Source organism: Hoplias malabaricus, chromosome Y (genome assembly GCF_029633855.1).
Source record: "Hoplias malabaricus isolate fHopMal1 chromosome Y, fHopMal1.hap1, whole genome shotgun sequence".
NCBI lineage: Eukaryota > Metazoa > Chordata > Actinopteri > Characiformes > Erythrinidae > Hoplias > Hoplias malabaricus.
Genome location: NC_089820.1, coordinates 26225924 through 26247302, shown reverse-complemented (window position 1 = coordinate 26247302; position 21379 = coordinate 26225924). Strand labels below are relative to the sequence as shown.

General features: G+C 41.8%; 1 protein-coding gene across 6 annotated transcripts in view; it reads left to right on the top strand.

Annotated features, from left to right (window-relative positions):
* The first annotated feature begins 1470 nt into the window (after nt 1–1470).
* Nucleotides 1471–21379, top strand: part of LOC136677938 (piwi-like protein 2) — a 35112-nt gene continuing 15203 nt past the window's right edge. For 2 of the 6 annotated variants that reach the window (XM_066655661.1, XM_066655656.1), the window contains exons 1-15: nt 4808–4945; nt 5759–5985; nt 7319–7531; nt 8173–8269; nt 8705–8801; nt 10869–10984; nt 11138–11219; nt 11913–12023; nt 13759–13876; nt 14256–14380; nt 17372–17452; nt 17762–17875; nt 19254–19442; nt 19686–19770; nt 21268–21360. In XM_066655661.1, coding sequence (XP_066511758.1) covers nt 5782–5985; nt 7319–7531; nt 8173–8269; nt 8705–8801; nt 10869–10984; nt 11138–11219; nt 11913–12023; nt 13759–13876; nt 14256–14380; nt 17372–17452; nt 17762–17875; nt 19254–19442; nt 19686–19770; nt 21268–21360 — 1725 coding nt within the window. In that variant the 5' untranslated portion in view covers nt 4808–4945; nt 5759–5781. Of the gene's footprint in view, nt 1489–3030; nt 3049–4807; nt 4946–5758; nt 5986–7318; nt 7532–8172; nt 8270–8704; nt 8802–10868; nt 10985–11137; nt 11220–11912; nt 12024–13758; nt 13877–14255; nt 14381–17371; nt 17453–17761; nt 17876–19253; nt 19443–19685; nt 19771–21267; nt 21361–21379 lie in introns of those variants that run through there. The other 4 variants (XM_066655658.1, XM_066655657.1, XM_066655659.1 and 1 more) reach the window with 4 other exon arrangements.

Below are 21379 nucleotides of genomic sequence, written 5' to 3'. Positions count from 1 at the left end.
AGTAAGATGTAAATATGCAATAGTTCATATACACACATGTATACACACACTGTGTGAACTTTCAATAATGAACCAATTGAAATGTTCCAAATTTATTTGCCATAAAATATTGTTATTTTGAGTTCCATTAAAAGTTATTAATGTGCGCAAATTTTGTCATTGTACAACGTACAATGAAATGTGTCTTCTGCATGTAACCCATCTGTGGCAGTGAACACACACACACTAGAGCACTAGGGACTGTGAACACACACCCAGAGCGGGGGGCAGTTCAAGGACACTTCAGCCATTCACTCCCACTGCACCCAATTTTCCTGTCGTGGGATTCAAACCAAAGACCTTTCAGTCCTAAGCCTTCTTCTCTAAACGGTAGGCCACGGTTTCCCACATAAGTACATATAAACATATATAATTACCTGAAGTGCTTGTCAAAACTAGGATTTCAGCAATTAAAGTTAGTAGTTTCACACTGTAATATTCCATGAAAAAGATGGTTATTGTACCATGAATTTTTGTTTATTAAACATATTGAAAATAACGCAACCCAATGGGGAATCTCACACTTTGCTTTCCTCCTGGATTGCCTAGAAGACATGGCATTTGGTGCTAGACCCAGTGGAGAACATGGCAAAGAAAAGTCTGATATCTCCAATTCCTATCCATGAAAAAACTGAAATCAGTAGTGGTATTTATTACGGTGGATATTCCAAACAGATTTTTGTGACTTTTCAACGGATTGAACCTTAGTCGTGACATACACAAGTAACCCTTCTGCTCGCTAAACATGTTAAACTAAAATACACATGAAGACGGGTTAGGGTGTTAAGTAATGCAAATTGCAAAATGCAAATACACGTGGCATAACAGTGAGTGGTAAATTGACACAAAATTTTACTCGTGTGTTCTTCATTTCATATTGTTTTGTTTTTTTTATTTATTTTTAAATCTCGTTGACACTGTAAAGCTTTTGTTAAAACTGTATTACATGAGCACACAGGGTCCTTCTGAGGTGTGTGTGTGTGTGTGTTTGGATGTATGGTGGGTGTTAGTGATGTAAAAGACTGTAGTTGATCTGCGATTCATACGGATTAACGTGTGCGTTCATCTGAAGAATCTGTGGTGCGTATTCACTAGTGATACGTGAAGCAGTAAGTGGTGGTACGCCAGGTGCCCTCGTAAAAATGACTACTTAATTAAAACGATGATTACTGAAAATCTGAAACTGAAACATGCTCATGTGTAAACTACATAATATTTCATGGTTTTCATTAATTAAATTTGTATAAATGTAGTTTGTTTAAATAAAATACAGCACGGGCTACGAAGAAACGGTATTCAGTACGTCTGTAAGATAGGGGGCGGTGCAGCGTTCCCCCTGCTTTCTATTTCCAGGGAGGGTACGCGATCTACCAGTATTTTGCACAATCCATGAAAAGAAAGTCCAGTTTCAGCTTCCTACTGAATGTAAGCAAAGGCTAGAGACAAGACGTGAGTAATTCGGATTTCATTACAAAAACAGCAAAGTGGAAACGAGACAAACAGAGACCCACCCCACGAAATACTCCAAAGCCCAGAAGGACTAAATCTAGAGGCATAAATAGAGAGAACACGTAGCTGAAATAAAACGACGTGGCCGATCTTGGTATCGTTAGAGTCCTAAAGCACTGTTTAACAGCGCCTACACCTACAAGCGCCGAGAGCCGCTGTGACCTGCTCCACCTCTAGTCTGTTTTTATTTCTTTCAAAAATGCTAATTCCCCCAAAATTCTATATGTTCTCATAAATGTATAATTGTGTTTAAACATTCAGCTTAAGCCTAATTATTTATATTCGCTCTATAATTTTTAGATATTATTTTAGCGCAACTTTGTGGAATGCATGCAGTTTACAAATATTCAAGAAAGACATCTCCAAAGTCTCTCGTTGTCTTTGAATTAGTGATGGGAATTTCGGCTCTTTTTGGGGAGCCGGCTCTTTTGGCTCAGCTCTTCATAAAGAGCCGGCTCTTTCGGCTCCTAAATGGCTCTTTGTTTTACCACATTTTTCCACTGGTACAGAACAATATTACCTACATTTTACATGACTGTATGGACAAAACATTATTTTTCAATATTAAAAATAATAAATAGTATTGCAATGGCCATTTGTTTTTAATGCTGTCTTGTAATAACTCACTGATTGCACTCACACATTCAATTGTATAAATAACTGGATTTTTATTTAAACACCTTAATAAAAATCACTTGTAAACTCTGAAGTATAGCCAGTGGAACCCAAAAGGTAGGTATTACAAAATAGCTTATTAAATTAAAATAATCATCCATTTCTGGGTAATAAAATAAACAAATACTCTGCAAAGTGCAAAACAGCAGCATTCAACTTTAGTGATTAAAAAAACCACAACTGTCAACAAACATTTAACTGATTTAACATTTTCTTCAACTATTTTTTGAAAGGCAGATTGGCATTCAGGAAAACCAAGTGTCTCAGCTTGGAGGGGTTGATCCGGTTTCTTCTCTCTGTCCTTATCTGCCCAGTTTTTGAAAATACTGCTTCTTTTCCTTTCAGTCATTTTTCTCCCTTCGGCTCTCCCTCTTCACTTTCCTCCTGTTTGCCACCCCACCCCTCCCCTCCCTGCTTGGTGGTATAACCCTTCGCTGATTGGTACCTTTGCTTGTTGTTCTCTGATTGGTTGAATGACTATGGAATCAGATTTGTGCCAGAAAGAATCGCACAAAAAAAATCATCTTGAGATAGTGCGTGCTCTCTGAGTTTTGTGCGCCAGCTGCACGAGTTTTGTGCGCATGCAAAAGCGGAATCCCAAAGCCGAATACACACGCTTCCTGCACTCAGAGTCGTGAACAACGTTCAGGGCACTAAGTTGTCACTCAAAAACTCATTAGCCAATGGGAAGGCACCAATGAGAAGTCCCGCCCACGCGAGAGCTTTGTGCCAAAACTGCTCGCAAAACTCAGGGATCTGGCGCACAAAACTCAGAGAGCACGCGCAGAACTCAGAGCTCACGCACTAAAACCATGGAGCACAAAGGTCAGAGCTGGATATTTTGTTTGAAAATTATAAGTTTTACGTTTGAGATGAATTTTTTTGTGCGATTCTTTTTGGCACAAATCTGATTCCATAATATGTCAAGCCTTAGAAAAAATGGCTCGGTCTTAGACGGGAACCGGCTCTCATCGTTCACTTACAAGAGCCGGCTCTTTGAACCGGTTCGTTCGCGACCGACACATCACTACTTTGAATAGTGTGTTGGTGTGCTTTTCCAGGGATGTCAGAAACATTTTCAATTTGAAATACGATGTAACTTTGTCAGTAACGGGTATTAACAGTTATTTTGTAATGTGTAATTGGCCAGTGGACATGGGTTACGTTTAAAACGTTACTGTATATAACCCTACCTTGATATACCAGAGCTAACTGACCAGAGACAAAAACATAGTCAAACACACATGTAATAGCCAAAATATTGATTAAATTGGTTTTGTCCATAATCAAATTAATGTTCAGAGAAGTGTTTCGCGTACTTTGTGATACAGAGTTTGTGAGGGTCATTTTATCGGCTGAAGAGTCTCTTAAAAAACGCCTCAAACGCAGCTCGCGGCACCAGCTCCCTGACGAGTAACGGCACAGGTTTAACCACGCGCATGCGCAGGGGCATTCAGCAATCCTCCTATTGCCGTAATTTAATTGAGACAACCCTATATATATATATATATATATATATATATATATATATATATATATACTCACTCACACACACACACCTGTCCAAGAGCTAAAATAAAGTTTTATTAATGTTAGAAAAGCTTGAAATTTGAGCATATACTATCATTGGTTTGGGTTGTTTATTCACCAGTATTTTTCAGATAATGTTTTAAAAGTTCACAAATATTGATCCAGGAACTATATATAAATGAATATATTATGATAATGTTATGCTTTTTGGTGGATAAATAGGATGACAGCCATGAGACAGCCTACATTTTGCCCAATATTCTGTGCAAGCAGGAAGCAAGGCCTGAGGATATTTGTAAACATTTGCAGAGAAAACATTTAGATGGACATCTGCATTATGTGTGTGTGTATATATATATATATATAATGCATATGTTGTCCATCTAATTGTTTACAGTTGCCCCATTCACAACCTTTAAATGAATGTTGATTCAGTGCTATTTCAACACAAACCGATGCTTATGAGGCAAGTTTAAATAAAGGTTGTATAGATAGATAGATACTTTATTGATCCCCAGGGGAAATTCAAGAAGGTTTTTTTTTAAAAGGTTTTTTCCCATCATCAATGTAAAAACGATGTAATAGAACCATATTTCAGCGCTTATTCGATGTTCTTTGCTATCTGGGTATTTTACTCACCTTTCAAGTGCATCAAAGTGCACAAATTAGGGAATGACTTAAAGCATGATTTGGGACAGGGCCCAGAATAAATATCCATATTGTTTTAATTACCATCAAAATATATGTGCATTTGTGTATCTTTACATATTTATTGGGACAGTTCACTGGTGTCAAACTAAATCCACGTGGGCCGGTGTGTGGATGAAGGTTTTCTTTCCTCAGCAGAAGACACTTCATTACACCCGGTTTTTTTTTTGTTTATTTATTTATTTTTTTAATCAAAGGACCTAATCAAGGGATCTTAAATTTTAGTAGGGCTTCTGCTTGTTTAAAGAGACAACCTGAACCCACACTGACCTTTTGTGGATTTAGTTGGACACCACTGGGGTAGTTTTAATGCTAGGCAGCTAAAGAGTTAAACAAGGTTAACTCCCTTCTCGTCGATAGAAATCCCGCGAATTCACACTTAATCCGGATTGAGGCGGTTTGTCGCCTGAGAACGACGAGAGCTCATGTTAATTTCAACATTTACACAAGTTTAACCAACTATATCCAGCATTCTGAAGCTTATGTGCGTTATCTTCCTGTTTTCGAAAGTAATAGCGTTACTAGTATGTGACGGTTAACCGAGGTTAAAGCTGTTCTGTTTGAACAAGTAGGGAAAACTTCTCGTCGTGTTTTTAGTCAAAAAAGGCGCGAAAATTAGCCTCAGTTTTAGGCCAGGCTTTTTATTCTAAGGAATTAAAATGTATATCGCTGTCAGGAGATGAACTTAAATGGTTTGGGGTGTTTATGTTGAATGTTAATGCTAAATCAAGCCGTTTTTCATTTATAGTTATCGTTCCACCTTAAATGGTTTAGTGATAGCTGCTCCGCTCTGGCGCCTCAGGCAGCATTTAAGGGGGAACGATAATATTAATACATATGTTGGGTTTTTATGTTTCTAATCTTTTCTCTTTGGGCTATTTTACTCTTAAACCAAAGGTAAAAATAGACCTAAAACGAGTAATTTAAAACTAAATTAGTCCTTGTTAAAGTGAGTAGACAAAGCAAGGCATGTTTGTTTATAGCAAATCAGAGTAATTTACAGAATTCTAAGAAAAAAACCTTATGAATACATTTTAATACGTCATTTCAAAAGGTATGTTTTTATTTATTTTATTATTATTTTATGAGCCAAAAACAGTGATATTCAGTGTAACTTGACTCTATTCCGACATCTGTCTCTGTTTGTTACTGTGGCTTTAACCCTGTTTATGCAAATGAGCTCAGTTGTGAAACGCACCTTATAACGTCAGCGGGCAGGGCCTAGCGCTGGTGGCTGAATCTCTGAGTGCTGTGTATAATCTCACTCTTCTGGTCCTCTTGTGTTTCCCTGTGTCAGATTAAAGAGCACAGTCCGCAAAAATGGATCCTGATAAACCTGGAGCTGCGGGGGCGCCATGGCCCCAGGCCAGAGGTCGATGCTTTCCTGCCGTTCAGACTCCTCTGTTTCGAGGTCGAGGTTTATCCCTCAGTCCCAAAGAGCTGGACACAGGAAGAGGAAGTGGCGCTGAAGTCCCAGCTTTAGCGCTCGGCAGAGGGACGCCACGCTCAGCTACTGAGCCTCAGGTGCAGAGCACCAGGGTTATTACATTACTCACATCTCAGAATAGCACTTTCACCAAGAGGTTCTTTAGTCTCTGATTATAGGTGTGTATTTTCAGTGGTGGACAAGATTGGAGTCCCCTCCCCCAGATGTTGCAAAAAAATGTATATGCTCTAAGCAGGGGGGAAAAGTTAGAGAGTGAAAAACAGTGATGGAAAGGGTTTTTTTTTTCTTTTTTCAAATAAACAATGATGTCAGTGATGTCTCTTTAGGACCACCCTGTTTCCATACCGCTTCTTAATTTAGTACATCAGTAAACATTACAGACCACACAGCCTTCGCTTGCCCACCCCCCCCCCCCAACAGAATTCTAAGAAAAAAACCTTATGAATACATTTTAATACGTCATTTCAAAAGGTATGTTTTTATTTATTTTATTATTATTATTATTTTATGAGCCAAAAACAGTGATATTCAGTGTAACTTGACTCTATTCCGACATCTGTCTCTGTTTGTTACTGTGGCTTTAACCCTGTTTATGCAAATGAGCTGATGGAAAGGGTTTTTTTTTTTTTTTTTTTCAAATAAACAATGATGACAGTGATGTCTCTTTAGGACCACCCTGTTTCCATTACAGACCACACAGCCTTCGCTTGCCCCCCCCCCCCCCCCCACTCCATCTTCACATGCAGCAAACACACAATTCTGTAACAACATTGTCTACTCTCGCAGTGTTTCTACAAATCTGTTCAGTCAGAGAGCGGAATAATGATGTGGACTATTAGCAGGTGAAATGACAGTGTGGATCAGCACCGTTCAGTCTCCTGGACCAGGTTTAACCGTGACCTGCTCAGTGAGGTTTTGTCAGTGTTAGTGTGGGGGTTTGTTTTTTAGGTTTTTATTAATTTATTTATTCATTGATTTTTTTTTAAATAAATCACACACCAGCATTTACCGAAGCAAGCCCGTGATGTTTAATTTAAGATAAAAATATTGGTGTGTTTACTAGTAAACAGGAAATGATGTAATTTGTTTTTCATGCATTTATTCCACAAAAGAACAAACACCGTTTGGTGGTAAATAATTCAGTAATCGGCTATAAAAAGTCTTCTGTGATCAGTGCGATGGTTAATTAAAGGAACGGTCTGTCATTTTTTTTAATAACAAATGTACGAATACAACAGAGAATAGTGTTGTGACAATTTGGCTGTGTCCTAAGGAACCCCTTTTAAAGCCAGTGATCATTTATCAGTTTAAAGATCAATAACAGAGAGAGACACGTGTAAAAGACGCTTTAGTAACATGTTACAAATTTGAATTCCACAGATGAACATACGTTATACTTATGATTTACAGGTGGGTGTCGCAAGGGGCGTTCGGACCCCAGTGGAAGAACCGAGGTTAGGACGAGCCGGAGGACTCCAGCTCTCTCCTCCTGATCGTCCTCTCGGAACAGGAAGAGGAGTGCCCGTGTGTGTGGAACCTCCAGCAGAACCAGCACCCCCTCACACTGAGCCGTTAGCTGCTCTACAGGAGGAGAGACAGGACAAGTCCCCTCCCAAAGTCCAGGTGAGTGTGTACTCCCATTAATAGTAAGGGAGAAATATACAGTCACTATATTGAACAGGTTCTGGGTTCTGTTTTAGATTAAATGCCTGCCCTGTGTTCACACTAGAGGCGATGCTCATGGCGACCTGTGTGTGGCTTGTCCGTGTTTAGATAGTCGTGATACATAAATATTACAGCAGGTGACGAGCTGTGTCGTCTTATTAGAGTTTTTTCAATTCCACATTAAATAGTGTGCCAGCTTCATGCGACATCATTTAAGGTGGAACGGAATATTCAGCTGGGAATCTGCTAGACAAGACACCACCACATCCGCCTTATCATCTTGACTGTTAAAGGCGGAGGAGAAAGTTGGAATAAGTAGCACAAACAGCCTTGTACTGTTTACCCTTTAAGGTGGAATGGTAATTTTAAAATAAGCTGCTAACTGTACTTTACTAAGGTCACCCTTTTATGGGAAACAGTTAAGGTGGAATGGAAAATTAGTGAGAAACCAATTCAGAAGTTTTTTATATTGATCTTAATTTTGTTTATATTCTTTATTTGTAATAATTATAATGGATTATTACTTGAGGATCAGTCATGACCTCTTTCACCTCTTTACTGTGTGTGTGTGTGTGTGTGTGTGATATGTGTTTATTTAGGCTGATATCTCAGGTCCTGGATCATCTTTAGTGTCGATGTTCAGAGGGATGGGTATTGATCCTGCCAAAACCTGGGGCAGAGGAGCAGCCCCTGTCGGTAGGTAGTTACAGACACAGAAATAAATCTCAGATATACATTTATTTTAAAATATAAATGTATGATTTCTTGAGCTTTGATTCCCAACGCGAGCAAGCATGGCAGCAGTTACAAGGTTGTTGCACTCTTGTGCACCACCCCCCGGTCACAAACAAGTACCAGTGTATAAACCCAGTGTGATGTCGGTTTGTGCACTGATCTCCACACCACACTCACTGCTGCTGTAGAGTCGCACATTCCACCTCAGAGCGTGTTGTGGAGGGAGTTTGAACTGTGTCCCTTCCAAAAAGATGGCACAATGTTAAAAGTTTCTACAAAATCCTCAGGAAAATGTATTTTAACGATTGAATTTAAGGAGAGGAATGCTCTGTTTGTATGTTCTCCTGAAGGGTGCCGAATGCCTATCGCTGACATGTGCTTTCTTCTTTTTTGAAGGACAAGGTTCAGCAGGTGATTTTTCAAGTTATCACCCCCCTGTTTTTGCCATCGGAGAGAAACCTGTCCCTGAGAGTGTGACGCTGCGAGGAACCAGGTAAAATCCAGCACTGCTAATGTATAATACATTAAACTAATCATCTGTTTTAATAATAATACATTATACTTACATCTTTCCAAGAACTCAAAGACACTTACAGGTTTTCAGAGCAGAAGAAAACAGTAAAGAAAGACATGAGAAAATGTTCAATGTTTCAAGTCTCTTTTAAAGCAGCAGTAACAATGTGCTGTAAATGAGATGTAATTAAGTAAATTCTGTAAAAGTTTAGATGATAAATGTTTGCCCTGTTTTCATTACATTTCACTGACATTTCCAGAAATCCTAGAGTGACAGGGGATCTGTCTAAAATTCGTCCACAGCCTTTGTGTGAATTTTACATTCCACCTTAACCAGCTGCTTGTATGAATTTTCTGTTCTGAAGATTAACAAATGAATGTTTACATTTCTCTTTGCGATTATATAAGTCCTGACTGATGTCTCCTGATGGACTCCTTTGTTGCAGCTTGTGTTCACTCCTCAAGTTCTAAAGCTTGGACAGTAAATATACACAATAACCGATATATTAAACACAGCCTGGTTCCTACGCTGCTTATTTGACTTTCCTCTTCCACCTGAAATGGTGCAGCAGGTACAACACCTTCAGGTAAAAATGTAGTGAATATAAAACCACCTCAGTCTTCAGCACCTCTGTGTCTTGTTGGTCTCAACTTTCATCATCTTTTTGGTGGAGAGATGGAGCACTGATGGTATTCTTTTCTAAAAGGAGCGCGAGTGTGTGTATCCTGCAGCTCGTCTCAGACTCGGAGAGGCCTGGGCCCGTTCCCAAACGGGTTTACATTACGTTACTCTAACTGCTTTACTCTGTTTATCTGAGTTAGGAAACGGCTCTGTGGGTTGTTATTTATTTCTTGTGTCATTACAGGAACACTGCTCCTCCAAAATGTGGAAAATCAGGAATCTGTGCTGTGTTAATTCTCCTGAAGCTTTATTTAACAACAGAATCACAAAGTAAACATTTCCCGTCGTTCCCGAATTGGTTGTCGTGAAGAGGAGAATCAGATGACGATGACCACGGACTGTGGAGCAGCTGGAATCTCGTATTGAGAGAAAACTCCACTCACAAACCTGCAGCGCTGAGTCTCCTCAGTTCCCAAACGCTCCCACAGCGTCAGTAAAGGAAAGGGGATGGAGCTCAGCGCCAAACTCGCCTCCGTCTCCACTTTTCTGGAGCGAGCTGCAGGCGTCAGACTCTAACTGTGTTTATATTTACAGAGTACAGTCGAGAGGCTCAGAGACAACGCTGGAAATGTGTTTTTTGGGATTTAGTCGTTAACTAAAGCTTCAGGAGAATGAACTCAGCACAAATTTCTGATTTTACTGAGATTCAGTGTCACACTTAAGGGTGGGTGATATGGCTCTAAAAGAAAATCATGATATTTCAGGGTATTTTGGTGATTTGAAAAAAAATATTTAAATGCTCAAATAAATATTGATACAATGCTTGGAAAAATGGATCATTTAATATGTATTAATAATGGTTTAATTTAATAGTTTTAGTTTACTACAAATGTAATGTTTACAAACATTTAGGAGTGGGGAAAAAATGTGTAAACAACTGTAACGTCCCAAGATTCTCATTTTGTACAATATATATACAAATAAAACATTAGTTTTAATACAAAAGTTAGAATATCACTATCATCATGAGATAGGTGGGGGTTTTCTTAAAAAAAAAATAATAATGTTTTGATTTTTATAAACGATAACGATATTATTGTATACAATACGGCAGAGCCTTAGTCTCACACTTATGAAATTGTGTAAATGTAAATAATTGTGAAGTTATGTATCAACATGTCATTTGCTAATTTTCCCTCTTGATCAAAGTATCTGTTTGTCTTGAAGTGTAAAGAAATGATAAATTATATAAAGTAAAACAGTCTGATAGGCTGTGTTGGTGGCCAGTGCAGGTTAAGTGTCATCTTATTGGCCAGTATTTGTTCTCCGCCTCCTGGTGCATAGTGATGTCATAAACAAGACAGAGAAGGTGTGGTTTATATTTTTATATTGATATTTAAATTATAAATATTTTAAATGTTTCAGTTTTGTGGGCCGCGGTCTGATCGGCACTGGACGCTCTGCCCCATCCCATGTTGGAGTTGGAAGAGGTCCATCCATGTCCCCTGACCCCTCCTCCATGTTCTCGCTCACCTGTACAGGTACGGCCGAGTGATTAATCATTTTAGATCAGAATCATCTGGGGCTCTTTTTTTCATTTAATTTAGTTTTCTTTAACTGTCAGTTTCATCGAGGACAGTATAAATTACACGTTTCAGTGTTGAGTAAAGTTTTCCTCTTCTCTGTGCCCACAGGTGTGCTTCCTATGTCTGCAGGTGCTCAGGTGACCCCAGCGATATCGCAGCCTAAAGCAGAGCTAAAGTTAGAGGCGACTCGGTGAGAAAGTAGATTAGAATTAAAGTTTTTTCCTTTTTTTTTTTTTTTACACACTTCTAAACAGAGTAGGACCGTCTTATTTCACTTATTTTAGAAGTTCACTGTTCCTCCAGCAGCAGGCGCTGAAACCTGCTCTCTCTCAGAAACGGGTTTTTATCGTCAGCACGTGTCGGTGTGTGCTGTCGGGCTGTGCTCAGCTGAACTGCACAGCGCCGAAAACCCTTCACTCGACTTTGTGCTCACAGATATGAGGCTCCACACAGCCTGACAGTACACCCCCCCTCTAAGACACAGGGATGTTGCTTTGGCCTGATTGGACCGTGTAGTGCAGGTGCCACTTTTAATTTGTTAAAGCCAGTTCAGCATTTCTCACACAATGCCATAATCCTCAGGCATTTTTTTCACTACTATCTATTGAAATATCCATCAAAATTTCCATATTTCTCAAACTCATGGATGCTTTAGACATGGAAGCGTCAAAGCCCCGACTTGGTTTTGGCTGAGATTTTTTATTTTGATTCATCGGGCATTGGGTTGTGTTGCAAAGTTTAGAGGCTAACACCGCTTCCTTATGTACTTCAGAACAAAAGGGTTTGATTCCCTGCTCCTGTAAGCATAATGCCCCACGGTGTGGACCGTGAGCCTCTGTGGATGGGTCAGTTCGGTTCAGGTTTCCTGCTCTTGTTTCTGTAGGGAACCTCTGAAGAAAATAGGAACGAAGGGGAACCCCATTGCCATCGGATCCAACTACATCCCCATTCTCTGCAGAAACGAGGCCGTCTACCAGTACCACGTCACCTTCACGTACGTTGGGTTTCAGTGGGTCGTAACAAGTGAAGTCAAATTAAATGTACTCTGTAATTGTGTGATATGAGGTGATCGTCCCCTAGAGGATCGTACGCTGTTTTAAATTGTGAATCCAGATCAGAGTGTATCAGTGTCATGCGTATGATATATCTCTCATTTCTCATTCTGAGGTTACTCTAAAAACACTGTTTATGTATTTTCTACAGCAGTTTTAATGTTTTAGAAGTTTTGAGTGAAACATTTCCACGGTTTTTAGGGAGAGAGAATTTTGATTGGTTTGAGCATGTTTTTTTTTATTTGCTAAATATTTAGCCAAAGAAAAACAAGGATCTAAAAAATATTTTAATTGTTAACATTCTTATAGCATTTTCACACTCTGTTAAAGGCACAGTAAGATGTGATTTCACAGATTTGTTTCCCGTTACGAAACAGGCATTTATTCTGACACCTAGTGGCTAGGATGTGTCAGAGATTCCGTGTAGGGGACCCACTCTGGAGGATGTACAGGCTGCTCCAGGGGCGACTGGAGAATCAAACCGCTCAGTCGTCCCTGAAGGAGCCTTTTTATCCTCCATAGAGTGGGTCCCCCACATGGGGGCTGCCGTGGTAAAACACACGAATTAGCACAGAATCTCTGACACATCCAGGCCACTAGGTGTCAAAATTAATGGTCGTAATAGGAAACAACTGCTCCCTCAGCTGTCCACCTGTATTCAGCCTCGTCAACATGATCCTGAATGAAGCCTAAATCACACTACAGTAACCTACTCACAACGAAGCGTGGAGAAGCTACAGTTCATTTTGTCAGATTTATACCTGGATTTAGACCAGACCACCTCCGTGAAGCTCTGGTTCACTCGTGTACTCTGTGCACAGCTGGGAAAGTCTAAAAAGCTCAGCACGGATTAATGAACTAAAACGACACCTAGGAACTCCAAACGTCTGTCAGCTACTGATTGTACGTGATGTCAGCTGCTGAAACAATGAACCTGTGACAAATGGAAGTTTTATGTTAAGCTTTTACACTTCCCTTTTTAAACCCATTATAAAGAGGGTTTAAAAAACACCCAGGAAACACCAACCTTCTCTAAGTGATAATGACTGAAACAATGGACCTCTGACTCAAATGGAAATAAATTTAAGCTGTTTCCTTATAATGGGTTTAACAGGAAGAAAAAAGCTTAACTGAACATTTATTACTTTCCGCTGAGTCACGTTGTTTGATTAGAGAGCCCTTATTATCAGCGGTAAGTATCAGAGGTGTGGTGTTCCTGTGTCGTTCAGTATGTTAAGTGTGTTAGACTCCTGCACGGCTGACTCCCGGAGACGGAGCGGCACAGTCTCTCGCACATCAGAATGAGCTGTGAATGTGCAGAGTGCTGCCAAAGGCACGTTTGCTTCTTTTTACGTTTTATTCACTCCTCTTTCTGAACTCCTGAAGATCACAGAACTGACTCAGACATTCAGCTTTATTCCAGCAGTAAATGCACGTCTGATGAGTGTATCACATGGGAACTAAGGCGCGATTGGAGCCAGAAACGCAGAACGTCATACGCGGCGTCACACTTAAGAACGGGTTGTAATATGGGGGCTGGTGTCAGATGTAATTTATGTCACTGATATTCCAGTGGGTAACTGGGCTCTTGGTGGCATAGTTGATGTTATTAATGATGGTGATTATGTTAATGGTGTTGACGTTATTAATGACGTTGCTGTTGATGGTGGTGTTCAGTCCGAACGTGGAGTCCATGAGTATGCGGTTTGGGATGATGAAGGACCATCGCTCTGTCACTGGGGAAGTGGTGGCCTTCGACGGCTCCATCCTCTATCTCCCGAAACAGCTCGACCAGGTGAGTGTGTGTGTGTGAGAGAGTGTGTCTGCACAGCATTGGAAGCTAATGATATTTTCATAGGCCTTTTCAGTAGACGGTTGTACTTGCTGTTTAATTTGCTGTGTTTCAGCTGCAAAGGAATAAATAATAATGCAGTGTAAAATTAAAACTGCGTTTGTAAGGGACGTATTTTACACTCTGTTTTTATTTATATTTAAAAAAAAAAAAATTCTCTCCTCGTGATGCACTTATCCCAAGATCTGGGGTGGAGTCTTTGTGCAGAAGTTATTTAATTTCCCTGTCCCTGCAGTGACCCTCCATACCATGGGCCATGGCCTTATTTATATTTATTAATTAACTCTTTTCTTTGTTTTGTGTGTGGGTGTGTGTTTTCCAGGTCATCCACCTGAAGTCCGAGAGGAGGACGGATAATCAGAAAATCGACGTTAAAGTCCAAATGACCAAAATCCTGCCCCCCCACTCGGACCTGTGTATCCCGTTCTATAACGTGGTCCTGCGCAGGTCGGTGTTCATCATCACAGCACTGGGAGGGGGTTGATTGGCTGGATTTATCCTGGCTTTTAATAAAGGGGGAGGAGCCTGCCATAGTTTGACAGATGAATAGGGAAAACTGTTTAAGAAGGTCCTACCTCTTGTAAGAAGAGCCACTCAGAAATCTGGCCTTTTTTGTCTCCAGTCTCTGTGCTAATGCTGCTGATGTGACAGATCTGGACAGTGTGTGTTCTCCTCTGGAGCATTGAGCTGGTCAGAGCTGTGTGAACACGTTGGTCATTGTCACATGTCTCAGCGTGAGGCGATGGGTAACGGGGAGAATATTCGGCAAAACCTGAGGATAAACGATAAGAAGGAAGCACTGCTTCAGAAATATAAAAAATTCATGGTGCTTTCCACGTGGTGGTTTTGGTCCATATTGTGAAGGAAGGGGGCGCTGTGCTCTGAGTTTTGTGTCTGTGAAGAGTCCTGGGCGATAAAACGATCTCGATTTGTTTGACGACTGCGTGAACCTGAGATATTCTCGTGCTTGTGTGTGTTAAATATATATTGAATATGTTAAAGTCTCCTGTTCCCTCTGTGTTGGGGATGTATTTTGTCTGGAATGGCGCCCCCTGTGAGATCACGAGCACAGAGAACTTCCCTCGCGCACAGGGAGAACCCACTGGGTTATACTTCACTCTGTGTATTTTTCTAAAGGGAAATGTTTCCCCGTTTGCGAGAGCGCTGTTTTTTTAATTGAATCCAAAGCCGTAGATCAGGCTGCTGCTCTTAAATAAACACGGCCAATTAATCCTCCCACGCACCGATCTGTTCCTGCCGTGCTCACAGTGATTCCGGGTCGGCTCCGGACCCAGCGCCTCCGTCAACTGGACAAACAACGAATGAATGAACGTGTGAAACTGAAACGGTTGTAGCTTTCCCACTGTTACAAGCCTCTACTGGGTTAAGTGCAGTGTGTTTACACTTCAGCACCTGGGAGTGTTCATTTATTCATTCATTTATTATTTTAAACTCTTCTTAATCTTTTACTTCTTTCTGCTTCTTTAAACACTTGAGGTGATGATGCCCTGAATGTTTTCATGACACAACACACATATATGTATATACACACACACACTTTAAATGTTTCGTGTGTTCAGGCTACATTTTCAGAAGGATGCCCTGTGTCATAGTGCACGTGAGTTCATGTGTGTGAGAGTGTGAGTGCTTAAGGCCCAGTGTTGGAGTGTGTTGTTGGTGTGTAGCTGGGGCTGTGTGTTTTTCGCTCCGTGGCGGTGAAGGATGAGCTCCGCGGTTGTGTTGCGGAGTTGCGTGTTTCCATGGTGACGGCATTAGGATGGAGTTAAACCCCTGGGAGAGAGAGATGACGGTGCTGCTGCTTTCAGGAGTTCGCAGGGTTTTATGTTGAGTTTTTTGGCCCAGTTTCAGTTGCTGAAGCTGCTCCGTCGCCCTCGCAAACACGACTCCGCGCTGCTTTTATATTCTTTGAGGGAATTGGAAGCTCGCTCTCTTTTCTCTAGTTTCTCTCTCTTTATTTCTCCAAGGCCAAGACTGACACAGCTTTGTGCTGAGGAGGGAGAGGTGGCAGGGATATATGATGACCATTGATGGCTGGGGACAATACTGTAACAAAACCACAACTTATGTCATTCTTGTGTGATGTGAGCGGTTATTCAGTGCTGACAATATACGTGTGAGGCTTAGAAAAGATTATTAAACACACACACACCCCAAAACACACACACGGACGAGCGTAAAGATCTGAGCCACATTGAAAAGCAGGGTCCGGCAGTAACGATTGCACGAATGCCCTGGGCAAGTAAAAGGTGACGTCGGGACAGACTCATGGAAAATCCTTTGCTCAGATGCTGCGCAGCGCCCAAAGAAACCCACAGCTGTCAGTATTTTCTCCTTTTAGATAATACACGGGTGATGATACTGTTTAATTTAATGTAGTTTCAGTGGATTATGACCTTTTATTTCAGAACGAGCAGAAAACAGCACGAGGAGCAGCTGAGGATTCCTGGAGTTAGCTGTAAATTTAGTTCCAAAGCAATTACTCTCTAGTTCCTAAGGCTACTGCAACATTATAAAGTGTGAACAGAACTCTGCAGAATGAGAATCTGAGCTGAGCTCCATGTCACAGAAGAGTGAGGAGAGGGGGGTAATCTCTGATTGTGGAACTCTTCTGAAGGAGAATGAGGCTCTAAATGTAACTAAAGTCCAGCAGCTCCTCTGATATCACTGCAGACTGGTGCAGAGCTGCTACAGAGCGGCGCTAGTCGCCTGGGAATGAAGCGCTGCTCTGTTTTATTTGGGTTCTGATGAAGTATCGGTCTTGAAGGTTGTCCCGTTTTTTAGGGGGAGGTTTAACAACTGCACCCTGTAACTCAGCTCCAAGTGGTTGGAGGACTCTCTTGGTGCTTTTCCACTGCATGGGTCCGACTCGGCTCGCTTAAACCTGGTCTGTTTTCCACTCCCACAGCTCCCCCACGAAATGGAGCCGGTGACATCACAAAACCCTGTGTCTAACAAGAATATCTGACTTTGAAGTCCACAACAACCTCGAAAAATCCCTAAAATCATGCGATGTTTACTCGTTGTGTGGCATGTTGTTGGGTTTTGGACTGAACATGGCTACGCCCCCTGTTCTCAGATCAGTTTTACTTGCTGCACGTTTGGCTTTCGTTGGAAATTTCCGTTGGCCACCAGCTCAGGAGCACACACACCTCTTCAACTCTTCAAGGTAAAGTTACGAGCTGCTGCTGAGAGTCGGATAAAAACTAATGTGAACACTGCTGTAACTTCAGAGATTTTACAAGCGGTTAGTTTGAGCTGGAGCTCTGTGTTTCCTGGTGATTGACAGGTCTCTGGCCAATCAGAGCTCTGCAGGGTTTACACCTCACATTTAGTACCTACTCAGCTGGCAAGTAACTGTCTCTCTGTCTCCGTCTGTCTGTCTGCCTCTGTCTCTCTCTCTCTCTCTCTCTCACACAGAGTGATGAAGATCTTGGGGCTGAAGCTGGTGGGAAGGAATCACTACGATCCAAACAGTGCCGTCATCCTCGGGAAGCACAGGTATTTACCTCGTTCTCCGCTTCCGACTTTTCACGCTCTGAAACAGCCTCTACACTGACACCTCCTGGCCTGGGTGTGTCAGAGAAGCTGTTAAACCTGGTTCTTCATTTCCTGTGAGTTATGATTAATGGGAGAAAGGAAATCACTTTCTAAAGTGTATTACAGATTAAAGTATCAAGCGTTTAAATAGTTTTTATGAAAGGCGCTGATTTGATCAGGATGGAGTTAAAATGTTGGTCTGAATCACGGCTCTTTGTTTTCAGAGAGTTCTGGTCTGGCTGTGAACGCAGGTGTGTGTCTGTTTTTCAGGATACAGGTGTGGCCAGGTTACTCCACCTGTATCAAACACACAGACGGAGGACTGTACCTCGGGGTGGACGTCACACACAAGGTTCTGCGCAACGACTCGGTTCTAGACGTCATGTGAGTGTCTGCGTTGTTCAGTTTTCTCTGTGTGCTCTGGTTTTGTACAGATTCTAAGGAGGTGTTGGAGGTTTTTTTTTTATTGATGTTTTTTAAACATATCACTCCCGTCGAGTTCAGACGGTAGATTACCTTTTATTAATGCTGAAACATGAATTAAATTAACTCTCTCTCTCTCTCTCTCTCAAACTGTCAATCAGTAAAAGAGATTCTAATATAAGAATCATAAACTATGCTGAAATATAAATGTATTAATTAATAGTAGTCTCAGGTTTGTCATTAATATCTCCCTCCCACATATAAAAGTTCTAGTGCTAATTTACATTTTAATATTCATTAGTAATCGTTATTAACATTTGTTTGTGTTATTTATTAATTTGTAATTATTAATTGCTTGACGGCAGTGATAGATACGCACACTGTCTGCCTCATCTCTGTCAGAACCCAGTCGAGTGAAGGGTTTTGGGAGTGTGTGCGCTGCGCAAGAGGAGTCCAGAGGCTGGTGCTGGAGGAACAGAAAAGTTTGAAAACGAATTGAAACTAGTCGGTTCTGTGGCATTTAGAGGCACAGCGAGCGAGGTTCTGTAGCGTGAAGCCTGGTCGTTTGCGGAAAATGGCTTCTGAACGGCCACAACAGGGCAGCTTTTACGTTATTTGTTCATTATTTTTAGCGCATTAACTGTTGTTGACTCATTAAAACAAGGTGAACACGAGGCCAAATACAATAAATAACTCTACACCGCTGGCGACTCAATAAAACTCATTAATCTATTATTGTAATTAATGTACAGGTCTACGGCGTTTTCAGAGTTCCATCCCTGGCCTCTGTGGCAATAATTAGGAGTATCCTGAGTGGCAGTCAAGCCCTCCAATCAGAAATGACCTCTTGTGAGTGTGGTTTTTGATTGGCTGATACTCAGGCAGTTGTAATGGGTGTGGAGAGAGAGCGCTGGTCAGAGGTATATCTATGTAGTACTCTTCTCTAATGAGTGTTCTTTGATTTAACAGAATTATTTTAAAGACTACCTACCCGCTCGTTTAAACCCACAGCGCCCCCTCCCTGTGGTTGTATTTAATGAACATATATCAGCATATTTTGTGTTGTTCAGACACAGACCACACACAAATACCACCCTCATTCTGACACGTTTGTGCAGCAGGTAGTGTCTCTCTCACAGCTCCAGGGTCCTGGAGGCTGTGGGTTCGAGTCCTGCTCCGGGTGACTGTCTGTGAGGAGTGTGGTGTGTTCTCTCTGTGTCTGTGTGGGTTTCCTCCGGGTGACTGTCTGAGGAGGGTGGTGTGTTCTCCCTGTGTCTGCGTGGGTTTCCTCCAGGTAACTGTGAGGAGTGTGGTGTGTTCTCCCTGTCTGTGTGTGTAGGAACGTGATCTACCAGCAGAGTCGGGAGAGTTTCCAGGATGAATGCACTAAGGAGCTGGTCGGCTCCATTGTCATCACTCGCTACAACAACCGCACTTACCGCATCGACGACATCGAGTGGAGCAAGTCCCCCCGAGACACCTTCTGCTTGACCGACGGGTCCCATACCACCTTCATCGACTACTACAGGTCCAAACACACACACACAGACAGACCTGCCTATTCATACGTTCCACTCTTTCAGATGCTCTGACCAAACCAATCTACAGTTATCCACTTTCCCCCTGTTCTTCAGCGCTCAGGACCCCCACAGAGCAGGTCTGATGTGGTGGTGGATCATTCTCAGCGCTGCAGTGACACTGACGTGGTGTGTTGTGCTAGTGGGAGTGGTCTCGCTCCTGTGTGTTATGTGTGTGTGTGTGTGTATTACAGGAAGAACTATGGCATCCATGTTAAAGAGATGGACCAGCCCATGCTCATCCACCGGCCCAAAGAGACATCCAAACCCGGGGGCAAGGTGGGGACCTTCTGCTCGCCCGTCTCACCTAACTCTCCTCCTTCGCCTAGTCTCGCCTAGCTCTCCTCCTTCGCCTGTCTTCACCACACTGTCTCACCTGTCTTTGTAGTTGTTGTTTAAAGCAGTTTCTGAAGCGCTGCTCGGTTGAGAGTTCTGAGAATAAAAAGCGTCTGAAGCCAGAGCAGAGTCTCTGTTTCAGATCTACTTCTTACACCACACCGCCTCCTGGTGGCCACGGGCGGAGCAGTCCTTTAGTAATAACACTAAAACTGTGCTTACCATTTATAAACTTTTTATACTGAACAATTAGCAACTGTTTATAATGTAGACCTTATACCATCTGATTTATCGCCCTGTTTACCCCACATTAATCTTTTAATAATAAACATATCCTCACTGTTGTTATACACATGTTATTCCCACTGCTTTTTCATCTTATTTACAGAGAATAAATCTGTTTTAGTTCAGAGATCAGACTGTTTCTCGTGCTCTCAGCAGCTCGTGTTTTGAGTGGAGTAGTCTCACTCCTAACGTTTCGCCAGCGTTTACATTCAGAGGAGTTTCCCCGGGGGGTGGACATCTGTAACGTTAGAGAGATCTTTACTCTCACTGTTCGAGCTTGACGTGTTGTCACTGAAGCAGGCCGTAGATGATTAAGCAGATTAGGGCTGGACGATACGGTCAAAATTTATATCACGATATGTTCCTTAACTGCGTTCAATACGATACAATTCTGATATCAATGCGAACAACATAAAAGCCACAGAACAACTGCAAATAAATGAAAGCAACAGGACATCAGCGTCCAGCAACAACCTCTGACTTTCAGTTTTAATATTAAAGTTAGTTTAGAAACGCCGAACTGACGACTGCGCCCTTTAATGACCGTCAGTCAGTGACAGGCGCTGTAAGTAATGTGACTAGATGTTATATTGTGATGTTTATTTATTGTCCAACCCCACAGCAGAGTTTAAACATAAAATGCCATTAAAGAAGAAAGAAATGACTACATTTGTCTTTAATAGTTAGAAAATGTAATAAACAGGCAGTAAATGACAGGGAAGACAGAATCTGGAGCATGTTTCACAGAACAGATTACGTTTTACGAGGGAGACACTTTGAAGAACGAATGCTGAGAACTGCACTTTGTTGTAAAGAGTTTTATACTAAAAAACAAAAAGATTGATGGATATTGCACTGAAGGAGTGTAGATTTTGACGAGGTTAGGAGTCAATCTTGGGGGTGTGAGACCAGTCTGTTCTCTCCGTCAGCAGCCAAAGAAAGGACAGTCCTGGAGGTTTGGGTCCATACGGGACAGGAGTAAAAGCTCTGAGTTTGGTGAAGAGCAGTAGGTGTTTCAGTGTGTGATGTTCCCAGGGGAGGAGGGATGGTTACGGTGGCGTGGCCGATCCGGACGGAGCAGCTCCTGGAGGGGAACTCCACAGAGGGCGAAGGGGTCTAATCGTGACGTAGTAACCGTTTGGTGTTGTTCTACAGCAGGTGATAACAGGAGAGATCCTGCTGCTCCCGGAGTTGTCCTTCATGACTGGAATCCCTGAGAAAATGAGGAAGGACTTCAGGGCCATGAAGGTAACCAGACCTCCACTCA